Source organism: Gossypium hirsutum, chromosome A09 (assembly GCF_007990345.1).
Source record: "Gossypium hirsutum isolate 1008001.06 chromosome A09, Gossypium_hirsutum_v2.1, whole genome shotgun sequence".
Lineage (NCBI taxonomy): Eukaryota > Viridiplantae > Streptophyta > Magnoliopsida > Malvales > Malvaceae > Gossypium > Gossypium hirsutum.
In genome coordinates, this window is record NC_053432.1 from 46353511 (window position 1) to 46365109 (window position 11599).

Consider the following 11599-nt stretch of genomic DNA (forward strand, 5'->3'; position numbering starts at 1 on the left):
AATTTATTGATATAATTGTACTTGTCATGTATGTAAATTTTTGAATAGATCCGATATCTCTACCATATTGATCTACAATACTTAGTGTGGGTTTGGATAGACGGTATGGTGTGTTTAGCTTACTTTTTATCTCACGCTACAATATCACTATAGTATTTGATCTTATCACTACTACTATTTTTATACTAACCGCAGGAAAATACAATACCGTCCATCAAAACCTACACTTAGTATATTAACATGTATTCAATGACTGAATATTTTTTACATAAAACAAATAGTTTTTTTAATTTGCCTCAAATTTGACATGTATGATTTGTATAAATAAAATATTAAATTCAACTGTTGGGTCATTAAAATATTACCCGAACAAAGATATATAAAAAAAATCAAATTTATTGTATTATATAAATTTTATAAAATAATCTGTAAAATATAAAAAATCAAATATATGTAATTAAAAATGTATACAATTTATTAAATTTAAAAGAATTCAAGATTTTTTATAATACAATTATATAAAATCAATAAAAAAATTGTAAAAGAAATTATATAAGATTTAAAATTATAAAAATATATAAAAACTTCATAAACAAATAAAAAATATATAAAAATTATAAAAATGTATTGCATTAAAAAAAATTCAAAAAAATTAATAATATTTCAATATTTAAAACAAGGAATTATAGAACATTATATAAAATGAAATTAATTAAATAAAAAAGAAATTCTAAAAACAACTTTTTAAATATATGTGTGCGCACATGTCAGTCAACGACCAATTACTATATATCATCCGTTAATGGGACCTGAAAAAAAAAGTTAATGCATTCTTATTAGTTGGAAAAAAAGTGAAGAGAAATGGATAAAAATTTACCTTTTTTATTTTATTATTTATTAAATGGGAAGTTCTTGAGCAATAATTAAATTCCCAATAGACTAAACTTGTAATTAATTTGGTCAAAAATCAATCAAAGCTTGGGAGTTTGACACAATTAATACAACCTTTCTCTATAAAATGAAGTATAAGCTTTATGGTAGTCGAACATCTCTCTTAAGATCATCAAATGTTTTGTGAGAGTCAAAATTTCTAATGGTTAACCATTTACAAATGATGAAGTATTGTTGTCTAAGAGAGAGAGTAGTGATATATGTATACCATATATACATTCACTACCTTTTCTAAATGTCTGTACATATTAACAAACTTTAATACAACAATACAACTACATGCTTGGTGTTGATCCTTTACCTCCTTTTATGTATGTATATGTACTAGTTGATGTAGAATTTTAAGGGCAAGACTGGCTTGAAGATTCTTCCTAAGTCGGCTCCTTCCTTCATGGGGAAAAATATACAGAACGAAGCTTGAATGAAGAAGTCTCGACGACTTCAAGCTGCGTCATGATGATTGAGAAATTCTATTATACAAGGATACACTAGATCTACGGCCTGCATCAAAAGGAAGTGTAAATATTTAGGAGAAGCTAATTATGTTGCATCAAATATGAAAGTACTAAATCTTACCCGTTGGGCACCCACTATATCATAGTGAGCAAAATGCGGACCACCTGGTTCTCCAAAAACTTTGTATGTGACCAATGGCTCACGAATAAGCTTCACTGTTTCTGCTCGATTGATATCATTACAAACTAAATGAGAAAAACGAAGCAAAGCCGAACAGTAAAACTAGATGCAATTTAGACAGGAGGGATGAATTACATCATACCATACACCGCATCAGGCGGACATATCAGATCTTGGTCTCCGGCAATTGCTAAGACAGGGACATTGCTTTTACTGAGATGATTCTTGTAAAAGAATGTCCCACTCCTGTCACGCAATCCTCCCTCCTCAAAGGCTGTTGCTAGCTGCAAGAGAAGCTTGGCAGGCACTGTCTCTGTAAATTATGCTTTAATTGTCATTCATGGAATGGTCCAAAAAAGTAGTAAGTAAATAAAATCTAACTGTGCTAGGGTCAAAGGGAGATTTGAAGACTCGTTTAAATTATTCTAGACTTGTCAAGGAAGTATCAACGAGAAAGACATGAACAAGCAACTTCAGTAGGTTGAAAGGGGCAAAGAAATCAGGACAAAATTATGTAAGTAGGATCCAGCACAAGCTGACAAGCACATGAAAACGACAGCAGAGGAATCATCAACACATGGAACAGTGCCTTCTGAACTGAAAGACCCTACAATTTTCTGTGTACCGTTGTACTTCTAAAGAATTTTGAAGCATTCGTATAATATGACAGTTAAAAGCATCAATGCCAGGGTCTACATTTAGTATTTGTGCATTATGATGGAAGCCAAAGGAGAAGCATATTTTCTTACCGAAGTTTTCCGTAACAAGCTTTTCAAACAACTTAGGCTGCAACATGTCCGGGGCAGAAATTTGAGGACTCAACCAAGACAGGAGGTAGGGAGGGTTAGCTGCAAAAGGATGGGCAGCAGCAAGCAATGTTCCAATTGGAATAACAGGAACATTCAGGACCTGTGCAGGGTCTGCCTACTTACCGAAGAGAAATAACATCAGATTATTGTCAATTTATATACAAGCAGATAATAACACTTCAAAGAGAAACAATCCTTAAGCAATTTCGCTTAAATAACACTTGCCAGGGGTAAAAGCAGTTTGAGTGACGATCTAGAAGACATATAGTCCAACGATGATGCCAACGTAGTGACTGCTGACAATCCAGGATCCTTTCCTTCATAACCTTATAAAAACAAGACATTTTAGCACTCCTATATATTGTTCAAGATACAAAGTCGAAGTAAGATGAGAAGTTTACTGATTGTTTTAACCAACAACGGTGTTGTTGGTAGAGGACAGACTCTTTGTTCCAATGTTCAGGTTTTGATCCTAGCAATGCCACGTATCAAAAGAGAGAGAGACAGAGATGAAAAGTTTACTGATTGTTTTAGCCAACAACAGTGTAGTTGGTAGAGGACAGACTCTTTGTTCCAATGTTCAGGTTTTGATCCTAGCAATGCCACGTATCAAAAGAGAGAGAGACAGAGACACAGCCTGAGAGACAAACGTTCTTTTTTGAAGTTGTGACTATGTAAGGAGCTTTTTCTTTTATATTGCTTATAAAACTAAACATCAAGTAGCCTACCGGGACATATAGAGCTCTTTTGGACTTATACATCAACGATTTTGATTCCATCTAAGGCCTTAAAGAGTTCAAAATTAATTGGCTCTACTCATAAAGGACTCAAAAGCATCCTGGCTGACATGCTTTAGCTGTGATAATTAAAACGCAACAGTTTAACTCTTAGATCAGCCTCAATAAGCAAAATAAAAAAGTTCAAGCATCAGATAGTTGAACCAACCTTGGCATTTTCTTTTGTGAGTTTAACCAATACTATCAGTACCTAGATCAACATAATTTGTGCCCAAAGTTTTCCATTCTTTTATCTATAAATAAATTTTCTGTTAAAATGTTTAACCGGTCTATGAAGTGATTATAAACTGTTTACAGGTCTATTTCAGTCGGTGCTGTGTCCAAAGGAAATGAAATTCAAGTTGGTCTTAGCTTCAAAATACTAAATAAATTCTAATCATAACAGAACAGAGAAATTAAACATGCAGTTATATGTTAATATAGCAAACTATTTTGCAATACCAAAAAGGTAATAGCCAAAAGGATATGCAGTAATAGGTTTTACATAGGTCATAAATGTAGATGAACAAGCAAGTTTTTACAGAATCTTACCACATCGTGATAGCATCGCATATAGCAAGATACCGCCCATAGAATGACCAATTGCAAGTAACTTGCCATCCTTTGGTTCACTCTTATCCTTTATGTACTCCATCTAAGATAAAAATTTTAGTTTAACAATACTCAAGTTAGTTGTTATGGCTTACGAATTGTCAGCTGGTGTATGCATCGCATAAGGGATGGCACCTCACCGCAGCAGGGACGTCTTCTTCTAGGTAGTTGTCAAAGTCCCAATCATACTTGGCAATAAGATCAAGTTGTTTCTGCATATCTTTTAGTGCTGTAGAAATGCTGTTTTGCATATCAAAAGCACGTACTGGAGATGATCTTTCAACTTCTTCAATTATATTTACGAGCTTTTCAATTAAATCCGTAATTTGACTGGCAAAAGCATATCTTTTTTCTGTTTCTAAAAAACTCTTATAATCTGTATCCTTACCAAAAAAATCCTTCCTCTGAGAAATAGAATCTAAAGGGTCTTTATATTGTCCAAAATCCATTCCTTGTGTACTCAATCCAGCACCTCTGAGTTCAAGAATCCAGGTATCATATCCTTGACTGCACATGAAGCGTGCGAACGAGGACTGAACATGAATTTGCATTATCAATAGACTTAAAAACAAGAACCCCAAGAAAGCTAAAAGCCTAGAAATGACAATCCAATGGAAGAAACTCTATAAATAGAACAAGCATAATCCCACAAAGCCATAAGCTACGAAACCACAACCCAATGGAAGAAAAGATAAGAACACCGAGAAATACAATTAAAAACTAAAAAATTAATAACAAAAAGAAACCCATAAAAGCTATGAGGTTTAGAAAATTACAAACCCATCAAGGGTAGAAGCCTGGAAATTGCATTAATTCACCAACAGAAATAATTCAACGAGAAACAAAAACAAACCCAGACAAGGTCTTAGCTTTAAGAACCATAATCTCAGTAAGAAAACAAAAAACCTCGTGATATTAGTTGCATGCAATGCAATGAGAAGAAAGAAAACGCTAACCTCAGGGGAAAGATCGTAAGCAATAGCATTGGTTCCTACGCCTGACAAAAGCATCAATGGATGATTCCTGGTTGGTGCCTGTGGAGAAGGAAGGTATCTCCAAAGAGCCACCTTCCATTCCGATTTGTCTACATGAACGTAGTGAAGCTCGTCAGCAGTACAGATATTTGGCTTCTTCTCCTTATCATTCTTGTTGTCTACGTTTCTTTTGAATGCAGCTTTGGTAAGAGCAGGCGACCGGGTCCTCCTGCAGCGAAATGAATATGGGAATTCGGGTACAGGGTCGGAGCGGGAAGGATTGAAGGAATCGAAATGAAGAATGGATTGGAATGGGAGAAGCATCATTGTATGAATATGAAATTTTCTTTCTATTCTTAATTTAATTTCTTTTGTATTTGTGGTGTTTTGAATATTGCGGGAAAAGTTTGGCTACTCAGCCCATAAATTATGCCGTTGGGTTAGTTGGACTTGGACGATGCCATCAATGTTATAAAAAGAAAGAAATAAAAAAATAGACATTCCTTTTTTTTTTAAAAAAAATTATAACATCAAAATTAAAATATCCATATTAAATTAAACTCAATTCAAAATTTTTTAATTGTTATGGTCCAAACCATCGATTTTTAATTTAATTAATTAGTTTAGTTTGCTTTTGACACCCATTTATTAATATAATAAAAGAGATAATTTATTTCAAACATGATTTTTAAAAAAATTTAACTTAACAATTTCCATTACTACCCACTTGTCTAATTTAATTGTTGAAAATTTTATATTAAATAAAAAAATAATATGATTAAACACATATAAAATTTTTGAATTTCAATAAAATAAATTTATCAAACACAAAGTTAATATTTTTGTTGATGATAAAAAATATATAATATAATTAATGGATGTAAATAATAGTAGAAAAATAAATTTTCAACAAATATGAAATTTTATTTTGAACATTTATATTTACAACAATTTTTGCGGTGAAAATAACACAAGGTTTGTGTTAGATGAATGGGAATGTTGTGGAGAAGTTTGTGTTGGAAGTGAGTGATGTTGTCATGTTGGAGTGGAGTGGAGGCATTGATGTACTTGCTGGATACAAATTTGCCAAAAAGATTTAGATTTCGTAATTGAGTTGGGAAAACTTGTGTTCATAAATGATAACTGAAATGTGAAGAAAATGCTACATTCCAAAATTAGCTCACCTTTGTACTCATTCCCAACAACACATTCTAAAAAAAAATCTGAATCTGCCTCCAAATTTATTTCAACCATACGATGTCTCCACCTCTCTATCATCACCACCATTCAGTGCTAATCAAGTTATACGCTTCGAATTGAAAGTTGAATTCATTCTAATTTTTTTTTTCGATTCAATTGATTAATTTAGATTTTTCAAATTTTTTATTTAATTATACAAAATATGCTCGAATTATAGATTTTAAATAGAATATTATATTTTTTTAACCCTTGAATTTAGTAACTAGATTTGTTTTTATATTTGCTTTTTTTGTCCACTTTCATCCTTAAACTTGACAATTAGATTCTGCCAAAATTTGATGATGTGACTGATATTATTAAAACATGATCGATTAGACATGCTGAGAATTGATCGATATAATGGTCTGAACAAAAGGGTTCAACTGATTCACTTAGAAATTACTTGGAATTGGTAAATTTTGAAAATTGAGACAAAAATCAACATTTGAATTGATTTACTAAATTTCTTAGATTCTTATGAATTTTTATAATTAATTATTGTTGGTCCAACTATCGAATGATTAAATTGGTTGAATCGGAAACCATACACCACATCATCACCTGCAAATTTACATAAATTTTTTTTCAAGTGATGATGTGGCACAATTTTAAAGTGTCATATCATCAAACTTTTATATTTTTCAAGTTCAAGAACCAAAGTGGACTTAGTTATCTAGTTCATGTGCGAAAGTATATAAAAAAGAACATGCACCAAAGTGAACTTAGTTACCAAGTTCAATGACCAAAAAGATATGTTAATCCCATTTTAAATTGATTCTCAAACTTCAAAATGTTCTAATTGAGTTATCAAAGTATCAATTAGGTCCTTTCACAAGTCTAGCAATTAGCTTGGGTATTAAATGCTAGCTCAAATACGATGTGGAGTATATTTATAGCACATATATTAAATTGTGAACACTTGCATACCTAGTGCATGAAACACTTATGTTTGACATTTAAAAAAAAGGGTTAATATGTATTTTGCCCCTTGAACTTGTCCAAAAGTACCTAAACTTCATTTTCAACCTAGTTGGAACTTGCACTTATATTTTGTCACCCAAGTTGGTACCTCCGCACTAACACTGTTAATTTGTGCTAATGTGACATTGATGACTAATCCGATAGTGACACGTGGTAACCTTTTAATATAACACATAATATACATAAATTAATAAAAAATATTTTAAAATATATAAATTAAAAAAAAGTAAATTTTTTTTGAAATCAAGAACAAACCTAAATTTTTTTTGAAATCAAGAACAAACCTGCGCAAATGACTATCCAGATAAATTTGAATCTTGACACTTTTGTCTAGATTTATTTTGGATGTAATTTTTAGTAATATTTTTTTATTTTTTTGAAAATATAAATGAAATTTTAAAATATATAAATTAATAAAAAAAGTTTTTACATCAAAAATAAATTTAGACATATGATTGTCCAATTCAAATGTATTTGGACAAACGTTTGTTCATACTCATTGTGGATGTGCTTTTTTGTTCATTAATATATTTATATATTTTTTTACAAATTTTTAGTTCTTGTATACATTTTTTATAAATTCAAAAAAATTAAAATTTTTTATTACTATATATATATTTTTAAATTTTTTTATATTCTTCAAAATATTGTAGACATTTTATATATTTTAATTGTATATATTTTTATATATTTTAAAATAATAATAACAATCTAAAAACTGATATTTTATAAAAAATATTAAAAAATATAAATTGTATAAAAATATATTTAGAATGAATTTTGACAAATTCATTTTTATGTGAAAAAATCTTATACTTATTTTTATTAATTTTTATATTTTTAAATTTATGTCCGTCACATGTCATATTGAGAGGCTGCCACGTCTTACCATTTGATTGGTCACTAACGCCACATCAACACAAACTAACGGTACTAGTGCAGAGATATCAACTTGAGTGATGAAATACAAATTCACGTACCAATTAAGTAAAGAAAAACACTGGTATCTACGTAAATCTAGGAAACTATACTATTCCTGTATGACAATTTTGAACGCTTAAATGGTATGTTCTTATGGCATAAATGAAGGTTAGACTTTGTGTCTGTAAATTTCTATATGATGAACATATTTTTAGAAGATTGATGAATTAGTTTTGAGTATGTTTATGGAAGAATTTTGCTTGTAGATGGTTTTTCTTTTTGCATATTTTATGTAAGTTATGGTTGGGTGTTTTGGTAGATCTTTTGGTGTTTTAAACTTGATTTTTGAGTATCTCAAGTTCATGTTTTAGTATTAAGCTTCTAGGTATCAAACAAGTGATTTTCAAGTTAATGTTTGGCTCCGGGGATAGAGGTATTGATATCAAGCCCCTATGGTATCGCGACAAGGGAGATAGAATGCCAAAATCTACGGGGAGAAGTATTGGTACATCTCCCCACTTGTACCGATACCACAGTGTAGGGCCTAGGCCATTGCCCTACTTTGAGCATTTTTTACCTTTCGAGACCTGTTTTTCATCTCAGACACCTCCAAGCTCCTATAAATCAATTCTATATGGATTCAATATGATTTTAAAGTTTTAAATTGAGTTTATTTATTTTCTATAATTCTATAAAATGTTTTAAAACTTATTTTCTATTATTCACTCAATTTGACATCTCACATTTGGAACCGTTGTTCGAATCGGGTGTGGGGTGCCACATCTATCTATCTGAATATGTATTTCATTATAACCAAGATATATTGTAGGCAATTTCTATGCCCACAACTAGTGCCAACATGTATGAAACAAAAATGGGGATTATATATTAATAAAAATATAAATAAAACAAAATTAAAATACAATAGAAATAAGGAAATCAAAATTAAATAAGAATAAACCAATAAAATGTAATCTATTGCTTCAAGCGTGGTTTTGATGCTGGCTTTGAATTGATCTCGGACAATGGATATTCTCCTTCAATCGATAAGCTAGTTATAATGGTCGAGGAATAACCTCAGACCACTATCCCTTTTGTATGTAAATTAACTGTAGGCTCAGCCTGACAGTTAACCCTTTTACTAAGGGAATAACTTTGAAAGCAACTTTCACAATTTAATTCCTCGACAACCTTACCATCTAGAACGACCTGACTCAAATCAACGGCCTCAACTGTGTAGATCGTTTAAACTTGATTGTTAATTCCCTTGATAGATCCAACTACTCATTCAATTGGTCAGGTCAATTTGGTCTTCGGTGGGATGAATACAACAATGGGCACCCTTCTTGATTTGATATTAAACGACATTTTGAGATAATTGAGTCTATCTCCTAAATTAAAGAATTAACAAATACCAATGTAAAAAATGTACAATTCTAACTCAAATTAATTACGGTCTAAAGTGAAATCTAAATTTAGTTACTCATAATTAGACCTGATCGTGGGTGGCCCGACCCGAAGGCCCACCTGAAATGTGGGAGGATTTGGGAAAAAATATAGGCCCGAAAAATGGGCTTGGACAAAAAAATAAGGTCCGTTTAAAAAATGGGCCAGGCCTCGGGTAAGGCATTTTTGGCCCGGGCCTGGCCGAATTCACTAAAAGACAAAAAAAATTACATTTTTTTTGTTTTTGAATGTTATTTTCTTGTTGTTTTCTCTCTATTTTGCTACCATTTTACTATTACGTTGCTATTATTTTGTTGTTATTGTTTGGATATTGTATAAAACTTATTTTATTATTAATTTTGTTATTATTTTAAAGGCATTTGTTAATTTTTTTTATTTTAGAAGCATTTGCTTGTTAAATTGCATTATTTTAGTGTTATTTAAGTCTACATATTTTTTAAAATTTATTTTCAATTTATTGGGAAATATATTTTAATGTTTTTGGTATTTTTGATATATTATATATTTAAAAATAATATAAAAAATTAATAAGGGCAGGCCGGGCCATGCCCGGGTTTTAGTATTTTTATCTCGGTCGGGCTTGAGTAAAAATTCAGGCCCATTTTTTGGGCTCGGGCCTAGGTCTGAATTTTTAGTTCAGTCTAGCCCAAACCCGACCCGACCCGGCCCATGAGCAACTCTACTTATAATAAAAATCAATTTAATAAATAAAATAAAATTTAATAATGATTAGAACAAAGAAATAGAGTCAAAGAGAACCGAATGGTGGCGTTAAATTCCAGTAGGAGAGAAACAAAGGAAAATTAATGAAAGAAAAATTAAAATTTTACTTCACTCCCAATCCAAAACATGTCTCACTGCTTATTTCTTTAGCTTTTCTTTTTTAAAGCTAAATTTAAACAAATATTCATTACTAATTAATTTCCTTTTAAGATAAAATTAAGTATGTATCTAATTAAATAAAATAAAGAAAAATTTAATCCTAACTAAAATATTCCTAAATATATTATCCTTACAAATTAACTTTAAATAAAAAAAAATATTTTAAAATCTAAAAAATTACGACAAATTATGACTTTCATACCTAAATCTTTAATCTGATTTCATGTTTTTATTTTTTCTTAATATTTTGGACTTGCACTAAAATAAGGTTAAAGGGTTAAAAAAAAGCCTCGGTAAAAAAAAATCAATTAATCTTTATGAAATAAGGGTACGAAATTAAAGTTTCAATGACTTAAAAAAATCAATTAGTATTTTCCTTTAACGAAACTCTTAGTTGATTGATTTAACGATTAACTTAACTGATGGAACCTATAAAAATCACATATCAACCACGTTAGTAAAAAAAGTATATTTTCAAAAAAAAATCTTTTTACAAAAAAAAAAAAGAAAAAAAGAAGAGAATCTGCCTCCAAATTTATTCCAATAATTCATCATCTTCCTCTTCCTATTAACCATATGACGTTGCCCTAGCTTCCAACTCTTCATCAGCAACACCATTCAATGCTAATCAAGTTATACTCTTACATGCGATGTTAAAATTTTGAATTGGAAGTTGAGTTCATCCTATTTTCTATTTTCGATTCAATCTATTGAGTTAGATAATTGAAATTTTTTATTAATTGTATCAAATATTTTTTTTGATCTTCAATATATATAAATTAATAAAAAAAGTATAATTTATTTTTGAGATTAAGAATAAACCAGGACAAATTGTTGTCTAGATGCATTTGAATCTGAAAACTTATTTGTCTAGATTGATTTTAGATGTAATTTTTAGTAAGTTTATCTATTTTAATTTTTTTTAAAAAAATCAGGTTATTATTATTGAAAATAAAATAAAATAAATTTTAAAATATATAAATTAATAAAAAAATTACATCAAGAATGAATTTAGACGTATAGTTGTCCAATCTCAAATGTATTTTCATAGTAAATGCGCTTTTTAGTTTTATATATTTATATTTATTATAAATTTTAGTTCTTTTATATATTTTTATAAATTTAAACTTTTTATTACTATATTATATATTTTAATTTTTTTATATATTCTTCAAAATATTGTATTCCTTTTATACTTTTTAAATATAATAACAACCTAAACTTTAATATTTTATAACAAAATTAAAAATATATAAAGTGTGCATAGAATCAATTTGGACAGATTCATACTAAGGCTATCACATGTTACCATTTGACTGGTCATCAATGTCACATCAACACAAACTAATGA

The 11599-nt window shown here is 29.8% G+C and overlaps 1 protein-coding gene across 5 annotated transcripts; it reads right to left on the reverse strand.

The window, feature by feature from the left end:
* Positions 1–608: 608 nt before the first annotated feature.
* Positions 609–5202, reverse strand: LOC107888784 (uncharacterized). 5 transcript variants are annotated; one of them, XR_005901701.1, is made up of 9 exons: positions 4741–5202; positions 3925–4317; positions 3725–3827; positions 2622–2722; positions 2337–2511; positions 1730–1900; positions 1528–1628; positions 1253–1452; positions 609–809 (listed from the first exon to the last, which is right to left on the reverse strand). XR_005901701.1 is itself a non-coding variant. In XM_016812989.2 (9 exons), the coding sequence occupies exons 1-9, from the start codon at positions 5083–5085 to the stop codon at positions 1393–1395; spliced, it is 1347 nt and encodes a 448-aa protein (XP_016668478.1). In that variant the 5' UTR covers positions 5086–5202; the 3' UTR covers positions 1051–1392. The 5 variants fall into 5 exon arrangements, 4 of the variants coding, with proteins under 4 accessions (XP_016668478.1, XP_040933605.1, XP_016668477.1 ...); XM_016812989.2 differs by lacking the exon at positions 609–809 and having other exon boundaries at positions 1051–1452; positions 3925–4070; positions 4173–4317; XM_041077671.1 differs by lacking the exon at positions 609–809 and having other exon boundaries at positions 1051–1452; positions 3925–4070; positions 4173–4291; positions 4741–4956.
* Positions 5203–11599: the final 6397 nt, after the last annotated feature.